We start from the raw sequence: 15,543 nt of genomic DNA, 5'->3' as shown, positions 1-15,543 counted from the left end.
AGGGAGTAAAATGTTGGCAAGCAATAAACATTTCCGATCAACTATGGCTGAATTTTTATCCTTATAAAAATACAAGTCGAATAAGACACGAGAGAGATGACGAGATGATGAATAGATTTATATATGGACTACTACAAAAATTCAGTAGCGGATTTACAGTTGAAGTTGGAAGTTTACATACACCTTAGCCAAATACATTTAATCTCTGTTTTTCACAATTCCTGACATTTAATCCTAGTAAACATTCTCAGTCTTAGGTCAGTTAGGATCACCACTTTATTTTAAGAATGTGAAATGTCAGAATAATAGTAGAGAGAATGATTTATTTCAGCTTTTATTTCTTTCATCACATTCCTAGTGGGTCAGAAGTTTACATACCAAATATTAATTGAGTGTAGCATTGCCTAACTCCGGTCAAACGTTTCAGGTAGCCTTCCACAAGCTTCCCACAATAAGTTGGGTGAATACTGGCCCATTCCTCCTGACAGGGCAGGTGTAACTGAGTCAGGTTTGTAGGCGTCCTTGCTCGCACACGCTTTTTCAGTTCTGCCCACACATTTTCTATGGGATTGAGGTCAGGGCTTTGTGATGGCCACTCCAATACCTTGACTTTGTTGTCCTTAAATTATTTTGCCCCAACTTTGGAAGTATGCGTAGGGTCATTGTCCATCTGGAAGACCCATTTATGACCAAACTTTAACTTCCTGACTGATGTCTTGAGATGTTGCTTCAATATATCCACTTAATTATCCAGTCCCTCCTGCAGCAAAGCACCCCCACAACATGATGCTGCCACCCCCGTGCTTCACGGTTGGTATGGTGTTCTTCGGCTTGCAAGCCTCCCCCTTTTTCCTCCAAACATAACGATGGTCATTATGGCCAAACAGTTCTATTTTTGTTTCATCAGACCAAAAATTATGATCTTTCTCCCCATGTGCAGTCGCAAACCACAGTCTGGCTTTTCTATGGCGGTTTTGGAGCAGTGGCTTCTTCCTTGCTGAGCGGCCTTTCAGGTTATGTCAATATAGGACTCGTTTTATTGTGGATATAGATACTTTTGTACCTGTTTCCTCCAGCATCTTCACAAGGTCCTTTATTGTTGTTCTGGGATTGGTTTGCACTTTTCCCACCAAAGTATGTTCATCTCTAGGAGACAGAACGCGTCTCCTTCCTGAGCAGTATGGCGGCTGTGTGGTCCCATGGTGTTTATACTTGCATACTATTGTTTGTACAGATGAACGTGGTACCTTCAGGCTTGAACCAGACTTGAGGAGGTCTACAATTTATTTTCTAAATCTTGGCTGATTTCTTCTGATTTTCCCATGATGTCAAGCAAAGAGGCACTGAGTTTAGGTAGTCCTTGAAATACATCCACAGGTACACCTCCAATTGACTCAAATTATGTCAATTAGTCTATCAGAATCTTCTAAAGCCATGACACAATTTTCTGAAATTTTCCAAGCTGTTTAAAGGCACAGTCAACTTAGTGTATGTAAACTTCTGACCCACTGGAATTGTGATACAGTGAATTATAAGTGAAATAATCTATCTGTTAACAATTCTTGGAAAAATTACTTTGTTCATGAACAATGTAGATGTCCTAACCGACTTGCCAAAACTATAGTTTGTTAACAAGACATTTGAGTAGTTGAAAAACGAGTTTTAGTGTCTCCACACTAAGTGTATGTAAACTTCAGACTTCAACTGTAGGTACAGGCGACATGGGCCAGGGGCGGAACTGGGCGCCCACCGGTGCGGGCTGGGGCGTGCTCGAGCACTGAAGGGGGGGTTCGCCCAGGGCGCCATACAAGCTAGAACTGCCACATACACTTGAAACAAATAGCCAAACTGAAAACTGCAGACAAAAATGCTTTCTGCTACTAAGTTCAGTGAAATGTAGGCTAAACTGACAACAGAGTGAAGAGCAGAAATCTCAACTAGCAAGCAAGTCGCAGCAATGAAGAACGCGAATGGGGGGAGGAGGGGGGATTCTGGCAGGGGGGACATTTTCGGCACAACACTGGTTCCATGCATAAGCGACATAAGCAGTTGCTTAGGGCCCCCTGATTTAGTTTTTACGGGGACTCAATTTACTGCCGAGCTCGAAATAGTAGAATACACAAGTTGTAAGTTCAAATTTGGTTATGCAGTTTTTCTTTTGTTTTGTCAGTCACTTGCTAGGTTTCGATTGGTGACAGATTTTCATGGGAACGGTTAAAAAACGCAGAAAGAAAATATGCGCATTTTCCCACCAGTAGTGTGTTTCCAACTAACTGACTTCTGGGGAAAACATTGTAGTGCACACGTTTATTTTTTCTCTTAAGTTTTCTTCTACCTCATAAAAATCAGAAGTTCAATGTGTTTCCAACCCATTTTCAAGTATACCGATAGTTTTGTCACAAAATCTGTTATGGCCTGCTATGGTCTTGGCACGTGTGCTCTAGCAAATAGCTCACAGATACAGTGCAGGTAGGCTAGTCTGCATGATGACATTATTATGGATAGCCTAAGAGCAATAATATCTATATCTGTATTTGTCAAGGGGACAACTACTTAAAGGTCTCAGAGCAAGTGACGTCACCAATTGAAACACTATTAGCGCGCACCCCGCTAACTAGCTAGCCATTTCACACGGTTACAGTCACTCCCCTTTTGACCTCATCCATTTCCACAGCAAACAGTGTTCTGATTCCCTCTCCTCTCCCCTACCTGGGCTCAAACCATTGACCCTTTGCACACATCAACAACGGCCTCCCACAAAGCATCATTACCCATCGCTCCACAAAATCCGTGGCCCTTGCAGAGCAAGGGGAACAACTATTTCAAGGTCTCAGGGCAAGTGACGTCACCGATTGAAACGCTATTAGCGCGCACCCCGCTAACTAGCTAGCCATTTCACACTGGTTACACTTTCACCACCCTGTAAAGTTCATCATGACTAATTTCATCTTTAGCCTAATAAGCTGCATGGTTTCCTGAGTCGTAGTGGGAGGCATTCCAAAAAATCCCTGCTTGGTGGGGGGGCCCCTAACCAAATATCGCTTCGGGACCCCAAAAGGCTGGAGCGGCCCTACTATTTGGTCACTTTGATGCCACCCACCTCAAAATGTAATCTTGTTCTTTGACTCTGGAATTGTTTAAAATGAAGGGTGTCCATGTGAATAAGCCCTTTCACACAGGACTCTCAGAAATCTCCAAGAAAGGTTCTGTGACGTTACCTGCTTATAAGCTCAGGTATTCACCCTTTCAACCTGGAATGATACGTATTGGAGGGCCCCTAGGCTCTTAAGCAAGGGCATCAAACACTGGCAAAATGTTGACTCCTATGGTTTAAAACCTACAATGTTTAAATATCCATCATTTTCAAGTAGGCTACCGGTGTGTGTATTTTCTTTTCATAATTAAGGTTACATAGAAACAAGTGGCTCTCCTACTGACCAAGTTTCTCAAATTTCTATAGAAATATGATGTGGAGATCAAAGTGGGAATTGACTCAGAACCTTATGAGAAAGTGATGCATTTGGGACATTATCTATGCAGTTACACCCATCTCCCCTTTCAGGTGATCTGGTGTCTCCATTGAAGTCATCATGAAAAAAAAATCCTCTTTGTTGCATCATGAAAGCTGAGCATTGCACGCATTTTTTGCACACTTCACACACTAACGGCCCAGTAGCCTGCATGTGGGCAAAATCAAGTCACAATCTTTGTGGCAAACAATTATCTAAATTTATCAATGTAGCATACAGATGGTGAGTTAAAGTTGGTTGTCACTAGTTAACACAGCCACAAAGACATAAACCCCACCTAGTTCTACAATTTAGCTTCTTAAAATCTGATTTAAACCTTACCCTAACCCCACTGCTAACCTTATGCCTAACTCTAACCTTAAATTCAAACCAAAAAGCTATTTTTTTGATATATGGAACCTTAAAGTTGGGAGGATGACTAGACTGGACCGTGTGTGAAGGGTAGAAGTGAGAGAGAGAGTGTGACGGTGAGAGAGAGAGAGAGAGAGAGAGAGAGGAGAGAGAGAGAGAGTGTGTGAAGGGTGGAAATGAGAGCCCCTTTGAATTGAATTGTGAGAGATCTCTCTCTATTTCACTTTAGAGAGAGAGAGAGGGGGAGAAAGAGAGATATTATCTATTTCACTTTATTTAGCATGGTAAACATATGTTGCCCCATGCCAATAAAGACCTTAAATAGTAATTTAATTTACACAAATTCCAACTAGACACTAGAGCACTAGTGCACTAGAACACACAAAAAATGATACATACCTGGGCCTAAACATCAGCATCACAAGTTACTTTCACAAAGCTGTGAACGATCTGAGAGACAAGGCAAGAAGGTCCTTTATGCCATCAAAAGGAACATAAAATTCGACATAACCATTAGGATCTGGCTAAAAGTAATTGAATCAGTTATATAACCCATTGCCCTTTATGGTTGTGAGGTTTTGGGTCTGCTCATCAACCAAGAATTCACAAAATAGGACAAACACCAAACTGAGACTCTGCATGAAGAATTCTGCATAAATATCCTCAGTGTACAACATAAAACACCAAATAATGCATGCAGTGCAGAATTAGCCTGCTACCCGCTAATGAGCAAAATCCAGAAAAGATCCATTAAATTCTACAACCACCTAAAAGGAAGAGATTCCCAAACCTTCCATAACAAAGCCATCAACTACAGAGAGATGAACCTGGAATGTGTGTCAAGTAATTCTCTTTTTTTTCTCTTGATTTGGTTGGGTCTACTTGTGTTGCTGTCCTGGGGCTCTGTGGGGTTTGTTTGTGTTTGTGAACAGAGCCCCAGGACAGCAACACAAGTAGACCCAACCAAATCAAGAGAAAAAAAAGAGAATTACTTGACACATTGGAAAGAATTAACAAAAAAACAAAGCAAACTAGACTGCTTTTTGGCCCTAAACAGAGAGTACACAGTGGCAGAATACCTGACCACTGTAACTGACCCAAACTTAAGGAAAGCTTAGACTATGTACAGACTCAGTGATTATAGCCTTGCTATTGAGAAAGGCCACCGTAGGCAGACCGGGCACTCAAGAGAAGACAGGCTATGAGCACACTTCCCACAAAATGAGATGGAAACTGAGCGGCACTTCCTAACCTCCTGCCAGATGAATGAACATATTAGAGACATATATTTCCCGCAGATAACACAGACCCACAAGGAATTAGAAAACAAATCCAATTTTGATTAACTCCCATGTCTATTGGGTGAAACACCACAGTCTGCAACTACAGCAGCATGACTTGTGACCTGATGCCACAAGAAAAGGGCAACGGGTGAAGAACAAACACCAATGTAAATACAACCCATATTTATTTATTTTTTACTTTTGTACTTTAACTATTTGAAAATCGTTACAACACTTTATATAGACATAATGACATTTGATGTATTTATTCTTTCTGAACTTTTGTGAGTAATGTTTTCTGTTCATTCTTTATTTCACTTTGGTTTATTATATATTTCACTTGCAACATATGTTTCCCATGCCAATAAAGCCCATTGAATTGAAAGAGAGAGAGAGACTCTCTGATTGGCATGCTTCTGCTCCCTCCTGTGTATAGGCAGTGGAACTGCAGCCATACCATGTCAGTAGTGTAGTGAGTTAGCAACAGGTTGTCTTTATTAAGTCATTAACAGAAATTCCTTAACACATATCAAACATCATCTTCAGTGCTGTCGCTCATACAATAAGCTATCCAATAATAATATTCAATGTTAGTTTTGCAATAAATATCAAGGATTACAAATAATTGAGGACAGCGTACCCAGAGAGAAGGAGAGCGGATCTATAGGGAAATTGGCAGGCACCAACTTGTTCCACTGAATTTGGACTAGGCCACACTGTCATCACTCTCATCCTCCCAGTGCACACCAACTAATTACACATAAAAATGAGATATGCTGGACAGAGAAACCCTGGATAAATAAACAGGAAAGCCCTGCCACTAACAGGTAGCACTTGGAGACAATAGCAATTAACTACACTTGACACAAAATGTTTGGGTGATTGTGCACGTGGAACCAAAAGTGGACCAAAGTACATGCTGAACACTGAAGTGTGCTTGATTTAGCTCTACCAGCATCCAGCAGGTCAGCGGGTGTTTGTTCCTTTCGTTTCTTTTGTGGGGGTGGAACACAATCAAATCACATTTTAATTGTAATAAAAAACAGGTGTACACTAAAAGTGAAATGTTTACATACGGGCCCTTCCACACAGAATACAATAACAAATTAAATAATATTAATAGAAACAAAAATAGTAACACGAGGAATAAATACACAATAAGCAATGATAGCTTGGCTATATACATGAGGTACCAGTATCAAGTCAATGATAGCTTGGCTATATACATGGGGTACCAGTATCAAGTCAATGATAGCTTGGCTATATACATGGGGTACCAGTATCAAGTCAATGATAGCTTGGCTATATACATGGGGTACCAGTATCAAGTCAATGATAGCTTGGCTATATACATGGGGTACCAGTACCAAGTCAATGATAGCTTGGCTATATACATGGGGTACCAGTACCAAGTCAATGATAGCTTGGCTATATACAGTGGGGCAAAAAACTATTTAGTCAGCCACCAATTGTGCAAGTTCTCCCACTTAAAAAGATGAGGCCTGTAATTTTCATCATAGGTACACTTCAACTATGACAGACAAAACGAGGGGGAAAAAATCCAGAAAATCACATTGTAGGATTTTAAATGAATTTATTTGCAAATTATGGTGGAAAATAAGTATTTGGTCACCTACAAACAAGCAAGATTTCTGGCTCTCACAGACCTGTAACTTCTTCTTTAAGAGGCTCCTCTGTCCTCCACTCGTTACCTGTATTAATGGCACATGTTTGAACTTGTTATCAGTATAAAAGACACCTGTCCACAACCTCAAACAGTCACACTCCAAACTCCACTATGGCCAAGACCAAAGAGCTGTCAAAGGACACCAGAAACAAAATTGTAGACCTGCACCAGGCTGGGAAGACTGAATCTGCAAGAGGTAAGCAGCTTGGTTTGAAGAAATCAACTGTGGGAGCAATTATTAGGGAATGGAAGACATACCACTGATAATCTCCCTCGATCTGGGGCTCCACGCAAGATCTCACCCCGTGGGGTCGAAATAATCACAAGAACGGTGAGCAAAAATCCCAGAACCACACAGGGGGACCTAGTGAATTACCTGCTGAGAGCTGGGACCAAAGTAACAAAGCCTACCATCAGTAACACACTACGCCGCCAGGGACTCAAATCCTGCAGTGCCAGACGTGTCCCCCTGCTTAAGCCAGTACATGTCCAGGCCCGTCTGAAGTTTGCTAGAGAGCATTTGGATGATCCAGAAGAAGATTGGGAGAATGTCATATGGTCAGATGAAACCAAAATATAACTTTTTGGTAAAAACTCAACTCGTCGTGTTTGGAGGACAAAGAATGCTGAGTTGCATCCAAAGAACACTATACCTACTGTGAAGAATGGGGGTGGAAACATCATGCTTTGGGGCTGTTTTTCTGCAAAGGGACCAGGACGACTGATCCGCGTAAAGGAAAGAATGAATGGGGCCATGTATCGTGAGCAACAGCCCCAAAACATCAGTGCTCTAGAGGAGATCTGCATGGAGGAATGGGCCAAAATACCAGCAACAGTGTGTGAAAACCTTGTGAAGACTTACAGAAAACGTTTGACCTCTCATTGCCAACAAAGGGTATATAACAAAGTAATGAGAGAAACTTTTGTTATTGACCAAATACTTATTTTCCACCTTAATTTGCAGATAAATTCATAAAATAATCCTACAATGTGATTTTCTGGATTTTTTCCTTCTCATTTTGTCTGTCATAGTTGAAGTGTACATATGATAAATTACAGGCCTCTCTCATCTTTTTAAGTGGGAGAACTTGCACAATTGGTGGCGGCTGACTAAATACTTTTACACGTTTAAACTAAAGTCACCGTCATGGGCAGATATCAGACAAAACTCATCCTTGTTAATTTTAGTCTTAAATCAACCGAATTTAAGAGTAAACGTTCTTGAAAGAAAATGTCACAGTGTATAGACCCTGGCAGATGAAACTCTCAAGATGCGGCACAGTAGCGAGCGCGTGGCTCCAGTCTTTTGTTTGCACCGGTGGAAGGGTCTGTCGAATCCATAGAGACTCCTGCAGTATCCTTGCTAAACAACCCGGCACTGAATTGTGTTCAATGTTATTGGTGGCAACAATATTATACTCTTTTGACCAGACAGCATTAGATAGATGGACTACACAAACATATATTTATTTTTTATTTTTATATAGAAATAGATATAGAGAGGGGCTGTTTTGCTCGCTCGGATGATTTCTCTGGTGAGATACATTCATCAAATTAAGAACTGAAAAAAAAAATGAAACACAGAGAGACGAAATATAAATGATTGAATGTTTTTTTCTTTGTAAATTCTTTGGGGATGCCCGGCTTCCCTTGGCACCCATGAATACACACCACTGTCTCCTGGTTTAGATACTGGATATCAGGAAATACAACAGATATAAAGTGTATTGTGTAATTAATGAAAAATCATGATTTGAAATAATGATTAAAAGATTACTTTTGTTAATGTAAAATATATACATGCAAATCTGGACCAATGCCCAGATATTTGTAATTTTCAACAGTCTCCACAACTTGATCCTTTAATAGTTGTTTGTTGTGGGGTTGGGAAATCAACCAATAATAAAATAATGATTGGCACATTTTGTGTCTGCTCTCATAGTCATAGGTGTCATTGTGAATTGACAAAGTTGCATCAGTGTCCCCCAAAATATTAGATCTCAGAATCTGATGACAGCTTCCTTTCATCTGCCTCTAATGCATCAATGCTGGCTCGTTGCAACAAATTCTGCGATGCGGCGCGTATCCTCCTTGCGAGGCAAATTAAAATGCAGAACAGAATAACAATCAGCGCCATCACCAGTGGACCTGAGAGGATGGATAGGTGAAGTCTCTCTGCCCCAGACTCCCAAATGACATCCAGCTTGTTGTTCAGACTGAGGTGAGAGGCAGTGCAGGTGTAGTTGTGTTTCTCCCTTAGCTCCTCAGTACTGACATATATACTCTTCCTCAGCTGGTAGGTCCCGTCTCCACTAGGCAGAACCTCCCCCCCTGTCAGATCCTGTTCTGCCACTGGATGGCCATCTCTCAGCAGGGTCAAGTTGATGTGGCGGGGGTAGAAACCAAACGCCAGGCAGATCACCTGGAGGTCTCCAGAAACCTCTTTCTTTATCAACCTGAGTCTGGGAGGCACTCTCCGCATCACAAAGTTCTTCTCTCTGTTCAGGCATTTTTTCAGTGTGTTGATGCAAATAGGAAGCCAAACATTAGCATAAAGTGTTCTTTCAGTTGCTTGCCTCATCCAATTATATCCTAGTAGGAGTTGCCCAGAATCATATGTAAAATGTGTCATGTTGTAATATACCGCATAATCTGCAAAAATTCCATTAAAAGAGTTCTTTGTCATGATCAGGGCTGGTTCACCATTGTGCAGCATCTCACAGCCACCGATTCTTTGCTGAACATGAACACCTTCCGTGAGATTTAAGTGGTGCTTTAGGCGAAATGATCTCTCTTTCATGTGGTGGTACATAGTTCCAAGTACGTAAGTTCCATCCTGAGCTTCGTCATTCATTTGGTCTGTAATATGGTAACCCCTGTAGACAGACTGTTTAATGTTGGAGTCATAGTAACCTATTTGAACATCATCCAACATCAACACAACTGTAAACTCAGGGAAAGGTGTCTCTCCGATTATGTATGTTGCAAGTGCCCACAGAGAATGTGATCCTGAACCTGTGAAAAGAGTGACATTATACACCGTTGTGGACCGTTAACATTTTATGACATAAGAGTCATTCAATGAGTTTGAGAGAAAGTTAGTAGTCCATCTTACCTACGTTGACAATGGTGTAAAATGAAAGAACAAACAAAAAGATTGACAGTTTGCCCATGATTTTGAAGTGTAGCCTTGTGAAGCATGTCTCAAGTTTCTGACAGACTTCCTGTTTCACATGCAGGAACGCCCCTCCCTCCAGCATCCCATTGGTTCCTGCATTCCTGACGTGGCGAGGCGCGCCGGTATTTCGTGGACTGCAGCGATTGGACACGCGATATTGACAATTTTGTAAATGTAAATATGCAGGTGCGCTTGCCGGACACAGAGTGTATTTATGTAAATATAACTACCGAGGGGCACCGAAACCACTGAGCTGTTTCTCCTCGCGCCATGGCTTGTCCCGCACAACTGCTGTCAACAGACCTTACTAGTTGACTTCCTCAGGAACGATGTCAAACAGATAGTTATTTAAAAGTTTATTTGACTTGGGATTTCTTGTAATCACGGTAAGATAAGGGTTTCAATATGTCTGCTAGGTTTAGAAAGCTGTCAGTTGGTTTGTGTCATTATAACATAAGTGTGTGAGTTATTTTCTAAATGGAAAAAAATGCGTTATGGGTTTACAAGCATCGGCTAACCATGTGTATGTGACCCAATAAAATTTGATTTTAGTGGATAACCGTAAAAAGTTTTTACATATAGAATAGGACTATGTTTTATGTTTCCATATGGCAGTTGAGCTGTAACAATGTAATCAATAAAAAACGGACCATGAGCACCTAAGTCAAATTAGTTTTATATTGGATATTCGGTGTTCTCTGGCCAATAGCTATTGAACCAAGCTTGCCATGACTGAAAATGTTGTCTCCTGAATCAGGGGTGGACAGAGAACATTGGGGGGGCACTTAAAGATTTTGTCTTGCACATTCACCCTCTGAATGGCACACATACAAAATTCTTCTTTTACTGGTCTCCTCCCGTCATCTACTCTAATTTGAAGTGTATTTAAGTAACACCAATAAGGGGTTGTAGCTGGATTCACCTGGATAGTCTGTCGTGGAAGGAGCAAGTGTTAATGTTTTGTGTATTCTGAAGCAGGTGGCTGATGAATAAAGCCATAAATGCCCACAACAGTAGGGATCAACTTTTTCGTGTTAAACTATTGCCAGTGCTTTCCCTGATGTTGCACAATGACAAAATGATGACTTATTGATCAGTATGATAAATCTGAACTGCCCACTTCATGCAAATCCATGTGACTGCGCTTTCTTTTCCTATTATATGACATACAAATTGTTTTCAACCTACATTTTAGTTTTGGCGGCAGTGTAGCCTAGTAGTTAGAGCATTGGACTAGTAACCGAAAGGTTGCAAGTTCAAATCCCCGAGCTGAAAAGGTACAAAATATGTCGTTCTGCCCCTGAACAGGCAGTTAACCCACTGTTCCTAGGCCAGCATTATATAAGAATTTGTTCTTAACTGACTTGCCTAGTAAAATAAAGCATAAATAAAGAAGGGCTGGGTTTCACTTTAATGTTACCTCTAGGCTAGGGCGGTATACAGTATATTTGGACATTTCCACAGGCTCTTTCAATATCATTTAAACTAATTTGTTGCAGTTTTTTAAATAAATGTGAATATTTGTAGCTACATCTTAAGTAAATCCCTGCAGTCAACATGCAATATGTTAGGCGATAAAGATCTCGTTCTTCATTTCTCGTCACAATTTTTCATTTTGAAGTCATGTGGTGGTTGTTTACAAACACACAATGACGAGAGAATGGTGCCTTGTGAGTCACTCAGTTGTGCAGCACACACACGCCTGGTGATCTAGTTACAGTATGGAATTTGCAAGTAAATGTTTGCCAGCTAGATAACTTACTAAAATGTGCTAAATTCTCTGCAGTTGTGCATTTTGGTTTGCTAATTTAGTAGCATTTAGCTAAGTGGTAAGCTTCTTTCAAAATCAAGCTTAGTTTGGTAGCAGCAGAGAATCCCCTCCTGAATCAAGAGCCTTGCTGGCTAATATTTGTGAGTAGTGTGTTTGAGTTACTTGTATAACTTTTTGAGCTGGTTTGTCTGTCCTGAAAATTGTTAGACTGTATAAAATGTTCGCAATGCGCTCATTAGTATTTAGTTAGCATTCTCTATGGGATATTACATGCACTTTATAGCATTGCTAACCTTTTGCATTAGAGGCTGGGGGGGTTAGAAAATAACAACCCTTGTCTTCAGTGCTGGTATTACCGACTATCCCGGTATGGCACAAGGTTGGTATGATCATCTGGATACCGCCCAAGCCTAGTTACCACCCACCAGCATGGCATTGTTTATTAATCAGAAACGTCTGCTAAGTTATTCGTCTTTGTCACTGAAATGAGCCAAACAGCCTGTCAAATTAGCTATTGAAGATCTGAAATCTTGTATTTACATTTTTATTTTTCCATTTAAAAAAAAAAAACATTTTACATCCCCACCTGATTCAGAATACACAGTTTTCATAGTCATGGCCTGCTTTGTTAAGTTGAAATTTATGAAAGAAAACAGACTATAAAACTCAATGTAACTTATGCTCAAATGATTTGATTTATTTATATAGCCTACGGCAGGCATACCTACCTGCTGGCACCAACCGTTTTAGCCTACTGATAATTCTGTCCTGTTCTCTGGTAAGGCCAGGTGTCATGATGCCCCAGTTAACAGTGGCAACCATCCTGCAGCTCACCCTACTGCTCTCCGCACTACCAGCCCAGTACCTCATCTCCCGGTGGACCGGAGCGTCCGTAGCGCAGCGCTACCACGCCACCAAACGGTAACGGTCCGCTCAGACCCCCTAATGGCATGGCACTCATTCATCTGCAAGCACACCCCTTCACCATTCTGAGAGCCACCACCTCTCTAAATCTAGCAACAAACATGGCACAGCATATGAGAGCTTTTCTTTTACGATTATTCTCCTAATATTACAAGTGAAATATCTGACTGCAGGGTGTGGGGTTAGGGTTAATAATGTTTCTGTTTTTACTGCAGTTTGCTGGGTGTCTGTGATCAGGGGTTAGAGGTCAGGGTTATGGTTATTATAATGTATGTCTGTCTCTACCTGGCTCCAGGGTATCTAGGTTGAGTTGAAGAAGTCCTACCTGAACACTGCCACCTGGACTGAGTTAGGCCGGGGTTCGGGTTATTAATGTGTCTGTCTCGACCAGGTTGTTGGGTATGTGGGGTGAGTGGAGGAAGTCCTACCTGAACACCACTGTCTGGACAGAGTGGATCGCAGACCTTATGGATAGAATCACGTACGTCACATTTACCTCTAGTAATTCTACAGCATTACTCCTTATAGCAGAGGTGTCAAACTCTTTGTTGGAGGGCTGTGTGTCTGTGGGTTTTCACTGCTCCCTTGTACTTATTTGATAAATTAAAGTAATTGATTAGTTAGGACCTCACCTTGTCTGGGTCTTAATTGGACACAAAGGGAAAAAACAGAAACCAGCAGACACTCGGTTGTCCAGAAATGTAGTTTGATCCCCCTGCTGTAGGGGTGAGTGGGGTAAGTTGAGCCACCCATGTTTCTAGGAAACACACACACAATTCATAATTTCACCAAATATTTAGGAAGAGGCAATCATTTCATGAAGTCTGAAGGAAACAAAACATGGGAAAGTGCTAAGTTAGGTAAGAAAGTCAAATGAATGATTATGTTGGAGGTTTCATGATGCTTGTATATAATTTTATACATTAGTTGGTCTCTAAGCTTCAATATGAGTTCCTAAAACTAGCATTAAAGTGCATCATTGTAGCTGTGTGGGCTAATATAGTCAGTGTTTGCCTTGGTAAGTTGAGTCAATAGCAAGTTGAGCAAATAAAAGTGTATTCTTCCCAGGCGTAAAGCAAGGCATTATCGCTGGGATATGAGCTAACAACCGGGCCTGTTTAAAAAATAATAAAAATACAAACTTTGCATACCTGGTAAGTTGTGCCACGAGACCACTTTTTTTTCTTTTTTTGGGACAAGTTATGTTTTCAAAATGGTAGTGATTACATTCATTCTGATTATTACCAGGGATACACAACATCCTGAACTAGATGTATATTATCTTTGTTAGAACACTATTCCCTTAACGGAGTGATGCATAAAAAGTCTAAATTTACCCCACTCTCGTTACATTATACACCAGCTGATAGTATCCGCTACCTGCAGACTGACCCAGGCCCCACAGGCCATTTTGGAAGCAACCATGGTAACACTGTCTGTCTCTAACTCCCAGGGTGCTGGTGGGAGGGGAAGAGGAGGGAGAGGTTCCTGGAGAGTCTCCTGCTCTGGAGGTCATGCTGCAAGACAACGACCTGGGCTTCTTTGGAGGTGTGTGTGTTTGTTCTTGGTGTGTCTGCCAGTCAGGAATGAAGGGGAGAAACCCTGCAGAACCAGTCTGGATTTACTTCCTGTTACTGTACTGGTCTGATTGGTGTGAACCTCTCCTTTCTCCTCTCCTTTTTCTTCTCTCATCCTACTTTACCACATATCCTCTCTTTATACCCCCAGCTTCCCGGTCGGTCCGTAGGCCGCGCCCCCCCTTTGTCTTCCTGCGTGTGGGTGATGTCGTCATGGAGCGGAATGGTCACATGATCGGGGTGATCGTCAGCTGGGACCCAGAGCTCCGAGCCCCCCCAGAGTGGATAAGCAGGGTGCACCCAAATGAGGAGGTAGCTTTGCTATGGAAAGAAGTTTTGAAGTTGAGGACTTTTCCCATTCTGACTGACTCGTCATCTCGATGGTCAGCTAATTGAGTTCTATGTAGGCTAAAGCCTGCGCTGACCTTGTGTTTTGCCATGCTGACAGCAGTTAGCTAGCATAGGTTGGGGATAGATAGGCTAGCCAGCTGCAGATATTTCTCTGTCAAATCAAAGTTATGCCAAGATAGCAAGAACGAGGATCTAGAATGTGTTTTATAAGACACACTTTCTTAGCAAGGCGTTGTAGAACCAATCTTGAAACTTTTCAAAGTTTCATCATTGCATGTAAAGACATGTTACCATGGTAACAATATCAACTGCAAGTTGAATGCCTGTGGTCTTCAGTCAGCTCGGCTGTCATACAACACAATATTCTATAACTGGCTAGTTTTGTCTCTTATGTCGACTGATATTTTTCCTGGGGGAGAAATCCCAAAACGACTAATATCCCTACAGGGGTAGGCTATATGATAGCATTGCACAAACATTGCCCAGCTTGAGCGTAGATGCATTTAGCAACAAAAATCTATGGGTGTGTTCGTGTTACAAAAACAAAACATTTGTAAATATATTGATGTGCTTATAAAGACAGTATGTCTACACTTTACACAAAACCTATTTGTATTTGCTAGTTGAGTCTAACCAGAACTAGAATGGCATTCTAATTCATTCAACCTTTATTTAACTAGGCAAGTCGGGTAAGAACAAGTTCTTATTTCCAATGACGGCCTACGTCGGCCAAACCTGGACGACGCTGCGCCAATTGTGTGCCGCCCTGTGGGACTCCCCAATCACGTCTATTTAACCACACACTGACCTGCACAGCTCTCTGGGTGAGGTTCTATATTCAACTCTCCAGTGGGTGATGAAGTCCTTTCCATCTATGTTATGGACAGGTGC

General features: G+C 41.4%; 2 protein-coding genes across 4 annotated transcripts; one reads left to right on the top strand and one right to left on the bottom strand.

The window, feature by feature from the left end:
- Positions 1-5,336: 5,336 nt before the first annotated feature.
- LOC135540357 (major histocompatibility complex class I-related gene protein-like) lies at positions 5,337-10,062 on the bottom strand. 2 transcript variants are annotated; one of them, XM_064966955.1, is made up of 2 exons: positions 9,967-10,062; positions 5,337-9,866 (listed from the first exon to the last, which is right to left on the bottom strand). In XM_064966955.1, the coding sequence occupies exons 1-2, from the start codon at positions 10,022-10,024 to the stop codon at positions 8,845-8,847; spliced, it is 1,080 nt and encodes a 359-aa protein (XP_064823027.1). In that variant the 5' UTR covers positions 10,025-10,062; the 3' UTR covers positions 5,337-8,844. The 2 variants fall into 2 exon arrangements, with proteins under 2 accessions (XP_064823027.1, XP_064823026.1); XM_064966954.1 differs by having other exon boundaries at positions 9,971-10,062.
- A 119-nt stretch (positions 10,063-10,181) lies between these two features.
- On the top strand, positions 10,182-14,754 carry si:dkey-261l7.2 (uncharacterized protein LOC569751 homolog). 2 transcript variants are annotated; one of them, XM_064966953.1, is made up of 5 exons: positions 10,182-10,415; positions 12,589-12,721; positions 13,116-13,205; positions 14,178-14,272; positions 14,453-14,754. In XM_064966953.1, exons 2-5 carry the CDS (start codon positions 12,594-12,596, stop codon positions 14,695-14,697), a joined length of 558 nt encoding a protein of 185 aa, XP_064823025.1. In that variant the 5' UTR covers positions 10,182-10,415; positions 12,589-12,593; the 3' UTR covers positions 14,698-14,754. The 2 variants fall into 2 exon arrangements, with proteins under 2 accessions (XP_064823025.1, XP_064823024.1); XM_064966952.1 differs by having other exon boundaries at positions 10,183-10,415; positions 12,584-12,721; positions 14,453-14,750.
- Positions 14,755-15,543: the final 789 nt, after the last annotated feature.

This window comes from Oncorhynchus masou, chromosome 5 (assembly GCF_036934945.1).
Source record: "Oncorhynchus masou masou isolate Uvic2021 chromosome 5, UVic_Omas_1.1, whole genome shotgun sequence".
Lineage (NCBI taxonomy): Eukaryota > Metazoa > Chordata > Actinopteri > Salmoniformes > Salmonidae > Oncorhynchus > Oncorhynchus masou.
The sequence above is the reverse complement of the archived record's forward strand: the minus strand, read 5'-3'. Positions and strand labels throughout refer to the sequence as shown.